Raw genomic sequence first — 9,414 nt, 5'->3', positions numbered from 1 at the left:
AGGGGTTCCCTGTCAAAAATCAATATTATGCCGCTTGTGTGTGTGCACAGGGAATCCCCTACGTTTGTAGTAGGCGTGTGTTGTGCGGGACCCGCACGGACCACGCCCACTCTGATTTCAAGAAAGTGCTCTGACATGGGACACTGTGCAGAGCACTTTCAGAGTGGGCGTGGTCCGTGCGGGTCACGCACAGCACACGCCCACTACAAACGCAGGGGATTCCCTGTGCACACACACACGGGCCGCAATTGGTGAAAACCTGAACACAGGCCGCTATTGGCCTGTGAGCTGGACTTTGGACATGTCTGATCTAAGAGGTATCGGTTATCAGTATTTAAAGCCTTAAACCGAGAAATAACATACTTCCTATAATACAGATATGTAGATTTTCCTCAATGTTTAGCTAAAACAAGTTTGGAATCAGGAAGACTTCACATGATCCTTGAGCTGTGTCTTGCAGATAAAGCTCATCGCCTTGCAGGGTAATGCTGATGATGGGCCATGGTAAGATCAATAGATGAATGCAACAATTAATCATTCACAGTTTTAGGGGAATGCACTCATTTGTATTTTATTAGACTGATTTCTTCTCTTCCTAATGTTAAACCTCATCAGATTGACTTAATAACCTTCCATTAGACATGCTTTTCACCAATAGAGATCCAAATACATAGATTGTTGATTGCAGGATGTTTATATTCTTTGGATATGCACACATAAAGAAATATGTTTTGTAAATTATGGTAATTTATCTTTGGCTTTTATACATATATATTAATTATCTGCTATAGGAAATGTTAATGTATTCTGTATTTGTTTAATAAGAGTGCAAGTGCACTCTTTACTGCTACCAAAATAGATTTATTATAATGACCACCAGGCTACATTTTGCATCAGTTTTGCGTTACATTGGAAACCATTTGCCTACATGAGGAAGAATAAGACATGTAGTCATAGGAGGTAGGTGGTGAGAAATTGTAGAACCTAAATCTGTTAACAAAAAATTAAAAAAAAGAAAAAAGAAGAATAAAATAAAAACCTGGTTGTGGCAATAAATGTGCAGCTAAAGTACAGGTATACAATGGAATTTTGAATCTGAAAATTTAAATTCCAAAGGTGATGCCTATAATTTACACTAATCAAAACAACTGCTTTAAGAATTTGTCTTGGATTTTAAATTCTTAAACTCAAGTCATAGAAACAGGACCACCTTTGACAAGTGTAGATAGATCAAGGGCAGGGTTTAAATTAGATCTACAAAGTTCAGATTTGGACAATGGTAAAATCATAGGGGGGCCACAATGTAGGGTAAATTGTGGATCCAAATGCTGGATTACACAAAAAATGTTATTAAAGTGATTTCCCACATTTCCAAGAGTGTAGAATAGCACCATCTAGCCTGGATTTTAACTTATATGAAAATGTAATTGCCAGTAAATGTGCAAGGCAGGCCACATTAAAAAATACCCATATTGTACAACTGCAAAACAATTGTATTGAAGACTTATACTTAAGTAAGGGAGATGGCACGCTTGCTTGTTTGAAAACAGGGTTCAGTGTAACGACACAATGGGTTGAATAACTAATGAAATATAGGCCCTTCACTTTGCAATGTGAATTGTCAAACCTTGTATACCTTGTAACCTTGTACCTTAGCTTAGTGAATGCAGTGAAAAGTTAATTTGCAAAGAATGATCAATTATGTTCAGAGAATTGTAAATAAAAAGTTTGCTTGAACATAATTGGATAGGTAAATTTAACTAGTGAATTTGTTATAACATAGATTCAGACAAATATTAACTTTTCAATTAATCAACATTCAATTTTTTTTTACTGCAAATTGACTTTCCCAGCAAACCTAGATTGGACTTCCAATAAAAACATTTGCTATTAGTTGGAAAATATTCCCAATTCTGTATCAGATCAATTGCAGGTGTGCTGGATCTCCCAGGTTCTCCCATGATAATCTATCTTCTCCAGTCTTGGAGAGCTTTAATAAATCAGACCCATTTTGTGTTAATACTGGAGGTCTATCATATTGAAACTTACATAATGTCTATGAAGGTTCTTATTTCATTTAGTGTTTCAGGTCAATATATATCTAGTAGTAGTTAGTCAAATTTAGCTGGACTTGTTCTTGTAATGTTGAAGAGGTTTGCAACTTTTTTTAATTCAAGGACTGATAAAAGGCTTTTAAAGCTTCACAACATCTTCAAAAGGGGCAATCCCTGCTAAGTGTGGCTAACTTTTGTTAGATAAAACTGAGATAATACTTCTATTACATTTTACACGTTTCTCTAGATATATATACATTATTCTATGTTTGCTTCACAGTTTGAGATGGAGGAGGATGAAATGTTGTCCTCAGTCTTACCTGACTCTAGAGAAGAGAATGACCTTCCTGAGGAGTTTCCCAGAATTGAAGAGTTTGGCACCCTGAGTTCTATAGCCAGAATCCCATACAAAGATTCCCACCTGCTCATAACACTAGAAAAGCAGAAGCTGGAGCTGGAAAGACAACGGTTAAACATTGAAGCTGAAAGACTCCAAGTGGAAAAAGAAAGACTTCAAATTGAGCGAGAGCGCTTACGACACTTAGACATGGAGCACGAGAGACTACAAGTTGAAAAGGAGCGTCTTCAAATTGAAAGAGAAAAGCTGAGGCTCCAGGTCATGCACGCCGAGAAAGCCAACATGGAGAATGATTTTGCGCCAGCAGAAAAACCAGTTTTGCAGCCATTGGACATAGAAGCAGAAAAATTAAAACTGGAAAGGGAGCACTTGCAGCTGGAGAAGGAAAGGCTTCAGCTCTTAAAGTTTGAGTCCGAGAAACTTCATATAGAGAAGGAACGTCTCCAGGTCGAGAAGGAGCGCCTACGAATTCAAAGAGAAGGGCACTTACAATAAGGGAGTAATTTGTCATAGAATTACATTAGTTTTCTAGTGACTTTGTTTAGCATTGTCTTTGTTGCTTGGTCTGCAGACTTTAATCTTTGTTCTGTTGACCAACAGAGCCTTTTGCAGGTACGTTCCTTTGGTGTTGTTGACAGATAGTTTGCTGTGTAGCCAAACGGTGAATTTGAACACCGTAGTGTGTAGCGTGCAGCCAAATGGTGTTCTTCAATTCTATGATGTGCCTGCATATATGTGTTAGACCGCGTGCACAGTTTGTTCTGTTTCCCACACTGTCCTAGTGCTCAATCCAACTACAATCTCTTTTTCTAAAATAGTTGCAACATTGTGTAAAAGGTAAATGAAAACACAATGGAATAATTTTCAGCAATTCAATTCAACACTAAATGTAAAATGTTAAAATAGTACATATCAAATATTAAACCTGAAAAATGTTTTTTTTTTAGTTTCAGTATTTGATATGTTATAGTTGGATTGTCTACAAATATATGTGGGGTTTAAATGACTTGCAAATTATCACATTCTGTTTTAATTTATAATTACACAGCATTGTAACTTTTAGAAATGGGGTAGAAAGCACATAGTAAAGACCTTGTTCATCCAAATTGATATTTAGGTTTTTTTTATAGATTAATTAATTACAATTTTGTCACTCAGCTGCCAATGAAAAATTGTGAAAATGTGGCAAGCTTGTTATAAGCCAACAATGGGCCACTGGTGCTATGGTAATAGAATCTTGGTGGTTTGTGGCAAAGCTTGGCGTCTATATAAAAACTGGAGCCTGAAACAAAGATACTTCAAAAAATATTTCTGCATTACTTCTAACCGACTATATTTCATTATAAATATAAACCATAAATACACTGAGCAAGTTATTTCCTCATGCAAATGGTATTAGTGATATGATATATACTAAAAAATAATATAGGAAGATATATTGGTAACAACATCAGTGATTTATTTAAAAAGTATGTTTTCTTTACGATGTGCTTGATTTCCTAAATGCATTTCACCATATTAGTACTTTTCCAAATTGGAAAGGCACAAAACCTCCCTATTACAAAAAGGTATTCTAAGCTCAACCAATATCTTCCCTTTGGTTGTTACTTCTCTTTATTTCCTTTTATTATGAAAGCCAGTACAGGCAATTTATAGTAGGTTAGAAATGCTGTAGAATTATTTATTGATAAAGCTGTTATACAAAATTCAGGTCTTAATTCTGCAAAATTCTGCAGGTCCTAATAACTAGAACTATAGGTTTTATACTGTACAGTTTTATTATAAAAGCTCTGTCACTGAGCATCTACTTCCAAGTAATAGAGGGATCATGGGGTTTTATACTAGAAAATGAAGTAGATGTGTCCTTCATGGGGTTGGGTGGCCAGGGTACTTATAAGATCCTGGATATATGAGAAAGAAATGTTCACAGTGGGGAGTTCCAGGGAACTAGAAAAGAGAGGGTATTTGAGTAGGTTTCCATGAGATTATGCACATTCGCACTTTCACCCATTTCTACCCTTAAGGGAAAATCTCCAGAGAATTTTCCGATTAAATGCTGACATTAGCAAGCCTGTTAGCAAGTTGGTGCTATGAAAAAGGACAAAAAATAGGAATAATAAGTACAAATATACCTGGACTAACATGACTCAATATATCAATCGAACCAGTGTTTCTCAACCATTTTAACCAGAGGAACCCCTTAAAATAAGTTTAAGATCTTCAGGAACCCCTTCTATAATTAGTATATACACAGCTCAAAGTACATCAGTATAGGGGTCAGTAGGTAAGATTGCCTCCGACATTGGTGGCTATTGCTAAGAATGTCATCCATACAGATTGCCAAAAAGATCAATGGGGTCAGTTAAACTGACCTGAGTGGTCCAAATTGCTCAAGGAACCCCTAACAACCTCTGGAGGAACCCTGATTGAAAAACACTGACTTAAACCAAAAAAGCTGCCAATTGGTTTAAAGTCCTAGAGGTATCTACACATACATTCTTCCTGTAGTGCCAACATTCCAGGATGGTATTATGAAACAAAAAAAACAACCCTATCTATTAGAGTTCAAACAATCTAATAGTGGACAAACAAACTCCACAACAATTTAACATTTAGGTTGCAGGGGGAGGACTGTAATCTTCTGTAGGTGTGTATTGGCACCTCTAGTTTTCACTTTGCCCTGTCAGCAGAGTCATTTCCAGGTATAATAGGACTGTAAGGAGGTATAAATGCCAATAAAATGTTTGAATATTTTCTCAAATGCATTAGATGCAGATGGTTATTTTTGATAACAGCAAGTCTACTGTATAATTTTAAGTTTTTACAATCCTTTCTCATTAATAGAATGTATGCTAAAGACTTGTATCTGTGTGTTATAGAATATTTTCATATCAGGTTAACTTGTTTTAAAGTACACCTTTTTTATTATTAGTATTAACCTTTTGGAACAAGCCACAAAGGTTAGTTTTTAATATGAACTTGATCATATGTTATGTTGCTGTACAGACTGTTTGAAAGGAATACTTAAGTGCTTTCATTTAATGCATATAGAGGTTGTAGAAACATGGATGGAGAATGCCTTCTCATTCCATCCTCCGAGTTCCAGAAGAACTGGAAAAAAAACGAATCTTTTTTTATTATGTTTAAACATATTCGAAAAGTAGAATTTTTGCTGTAATTGAAAGAGTAACTAATGCCTGACCATGAAGAAAAAATGCAGTACTTCTTTTATTTTTAGCATAAGACTTGGCTTAACTTAGCATAAGACTTGGAGTCAGGCTTGCTTAGCACCCAATAATTCATTGTGTGTTTCACCTTTGATACCACGGTGCAGTAGGGTACAGCAGCCCCTAATATACTATAAAAGTTTGCCTTCTAACAGTTAAACTGTCAAAGGTACAAGTGAATCTAAGGTCAGAATCCTTTCCATAAACTCCCAGAAAGAGATTGTGTTTCTTTATGATGCTGCGAAATGGAGGGAGAAATTATGACTTTGTAACACGAAGGACCACTGAACTCTGAAATGTATTTACTGTATATCTCTCTTTCTTAATCTGGTTTCTGTTGTTCCAATGGAGTTGGTTGATCTTTGCGTGCTACTTTTTTAGTGGTTCCTAGCATAATTTATGGTTGCAACATGATACTAGAAGTAAGCTTTTCTGATTCTATTCTGAAACTATTTCTCAACCTATCCATCTAAAATCAGTATTAATGCTTCCAGTGCTACAGGAAGGTGCAAGAGGGGTGTTCATAGACTTCAGGGGTTACCCTGACTCTAGCTTTACCAGAGATCGCAAAATTAGTGTTAGATCCCATATATACTAATATAGTAGTTAACCCGTGTGTTCATAACACCTCTCAATTGCTCACAACCACCAGGGCCAAAACAGTGCAAAGGACCTCATGAACTGTTGGCAAAATATTTGCAAAGCTTTCTTTTCCTTAAATTGAGCAAAGCCTGCAACATCATTATGTCTTCAGACTTTGTTTTCTTTTTAAACTTAAGTGCATCATAAAGTATGCATCTTTTATTTAGCCACCCAGATAACCAACCTAGTAGTGCTTCCAAGGCTATTGTTAAACAATACTTCAGTTAGAAAGATTTATTTTGTACAGCGAAGAAGGGCAATGACTTGGGGTACTTCTGAGGCTCGGCAAAGCAAGGCAAAGTAAGATTATATGTGTCAGAGCAAAATGACTCTTTATCGCACAAAAGCTAGTTTTTTTCAACCTTTTAACCCATGAGGAACCTATAGTAAAATGTTCAGGTGTCATGGAACCCCTGCTTTAATCTGTCAATAGGAAAAATGCTATGCAAGTTGTTTGCATTAGTTGTTATACATTAGCGGCTAGAATGCCACCTTTACAGAGAGCTTAAAAAAGTCCTTGGTTTCCTGCAGCTGGCTTTGCCAAGTGGTGTTGTCCCTAAGAATGTGCAAGCACTATTATATAGAAGATCAGCTAAAGCTCAAGAACCCCTGGTAATTTCTGGAGGAATCCTGAGGTTCCACAGAAACCTGGTTGAGAATACTGATCAACAGTATTCTGCTTCCTTAACCTTGATAGGTGCCCAAGATCAAGCTGTGTGCACCAATGCTTCATAGCTGCGGGTCCACCACGCTTACATTATCAATGGGTTAGCATCCATTCCTACTAGAAGAAGATTCCTGTAACATCACAGGGTTCATAGCCAATGTGGCAATGAAGTTTGCTGTGGTTCTGTTACTTTGTAGAGTTGGTAGGGTTGTGTGCAATGCCTTAAGTTATATTACCGCCATAATAATTACTATTATGTTTATCAACTTCATCTGCCGACTTTAGGTCCATTTTAAAGAGTAAAATATTGAATTGGAACCTGGAAACACAAGCCTCTAGAACCAATATCTCGTGACCGGAAGCATATTTCAAGGTTTAGCTTTCCAATGACTTATAAAGCTGATTTCTTTTTGGTAGCAGTAAAGCAACGCATTTGACTGTTATCAAGCCCAGTGTGTGGGAACAGGTTATTCTGGTACTAGATTTTCTTATAGAAAAGATGTATTGTGACAGGTACCAGTAGCTGTTGGCTTCCATATTTTTAAGTTCTGTCTTAATCTGTATTAAAGTATTTTAATATTAATGGCAGACTATTTGGACATCTAGGTAGATAAGCTTTTGCAACAGTGAATAGCTTAACTGTCTAAACCATGAAATTTGTGTGTCGTTTGTTGCTAGATGGATACAACTTTTCGCCAAAACATGCCACCATGATAGGTGTTTTGCATTCAGTAATAAGCTGTTATGGGTGCAGTATTCCATGTAGTAAGTAATAAAGTACATATATATATATTTGTTATCTAGAGCACTAAACCTTTGTGGTTTTGTAGTTACTACACCTTTTCAAGCTGTGAATTTATTCTCATCTGTAGATTAACATGCAGAAAGGTAGATACAAGCTTACTAACATGGAATGTTCAGTAACAATGTGCACCTTTCTGTTTAGAAAAAAAAATACAAATATATTTAAAAAAATATATACAACATGCTTGGACAATGTTGTTTGTGAATTTGAGAAAGATGTACAATAAATGAATAATCCTAATGGTCTGTGTGTTTTGCTTGGGTGATGACCAGTTGAAGAACATACTAGTTTCTTATATTTCTCAAAGACTTCAATAGCTACATCCAATCTGACCCAATCCTGAAGCTAACACAGTACACTTTTCATATGAGTAATATGGTGAACGCCTTTGCTGACCACTTCCCAAAATTGCTGGCTGCTTGTCTGTTCCTGGCATCAATCATTAATATCATACAGTTTTTTTATAGCACCAACATATTCTGCAGTGCTTTACAAAGTGCATAGTCATGTCACTACCTGTCCCTCAAAGGAGATCACAATCTAATGTCCCTACCATAGTCATATGTCATTACCACAGTCAAGGTCATTTTGAGGGGAAGCCAATTAACCTAGCTACATTTTTTTGGAATGTGGGATGAAATCGGCGTACCCAGAGGAAACCCACAGAACTCCATGCAGATAATGTTTTGGCTGAGATTCAAACCTGGGATGTAGCATTGCAAAGGCAGTGCTCACCTCTGAGCCACCCAATCAAGCGGTCAACTGTCAGAAAACCATTGGATTTTTTATCTCTGCTCTTTTAGGGCCAGTGATCTAGACAGGTTTACAGCTAAAACATGTGCGTAAGAGCCAAAAACAAACAGTCTCAATGAAAAGTCAGCAATGGTAGCCTACATAAATCAGGTGCACTGTTATGTGTAATCTTGCAGCAATATGTCTCATACTTGCTGTATAGGAAGCAGTACAACACCGTGCCTCAATTCTTCGTAATACTTCTGCCCCAATATCCATCAAGAGTTCTCAGTCCTGATTTAATAATTGGACTGGCTTTTGGAAGAATACAAATATCAAAATGTATGGGTGGTTGAATTCACCTGGGGAAATAGGTTAATGTTCATGATACTGCAGTGCTGGAGTGGGTGGTTTGGCAGGTAAGTATACCATATTTGTACATTATGGAGAAACCCTGAGTCTATTTTATTGTCATTGTGTTCCATTTTTTGTAAATAAATCTACATTGATTTTTAAAATGTTTAACTTTTTGGTCATTTTGATCTACTGCCAATGATTCAGTATAGGGGGCACAATCATTTCTGGTTAGACCCTAGTTTATTATACTGTGGCTATTGATGCAACTTTGAAACCTACCATCTTGTTCTTGGACCACCAGTGTGTGTGCCTTCAATTTATGTGATGAAGAAGCAATTTGCATAAGTAAGAAATGTCTTCATTGGTATAGAATAATTCCAATTGAATGTGAATAAATATCCATAACTGGGATAAAGAATAAACTTCACATACAGAAACTATAGTTCACCCAAGATGGGTTTAATTCATGGTTGGTGTTCTAATCACTGTTAACTGTCAACATTTATAAATCAGAAAAGTTAGTTAACATAATCCACAGATTGAGTAAAATCTGTTCCTTTAATAAAGCAAAT

General features: G+C 36.4%; 1 protein-coding gene across 3 annotated transcripts in view; it reads left to right on the top strand.

The window, feature by feature from the left end:
• MSANTD4 (Myb/SANT DNA binding domain containing 4 with coiled-coils) overlaps nucleotides 1–7,993 on the top strand; it is an 18,931-nt gene extending 10,938 nt beyond the window's left edge. For all 3 annotated transcript variants that reach the window (XM_072403143.1, XM_072403141.1, XM_072403142.1), the window contains one exon: nucleotides 2,335–7,993. In XM_072403143.1, the coding sequence (XP_072259244.1) occupies nucleotides 2,335–2,907 (573 nt within the window). In that variant the 3' untranslated portion in view covers nucleotides 2,908–7,993. The remainder of the gene's footprint in view (nucleotides 1–2,334) is intronic.
• The last annotated feature ends 1,421 nt before the right edge of the window (nucleotides 7,994–9,414 follow it).

Source organism: Pyxicephalus adspersus, chromosome 1 (assembly GCF_032062135.1).
Source record: "Pyxicephalus adspersus chromosome 1, UCB_Pads_2.0, whole genome shotgun sequence".
NCBI classification, from domain to species: domain Eukaryota; kingdom Metazoa; phylum Chordata; class Amphibia; order Anura; family Pyxicephalidae; genus Pyxicephalus; species Pyxicephalus adspersus.
Note: the sequence above shows the minus strand (reverse complement) of the source record. Positions and strands in the feature narration are given on the sequence as shown.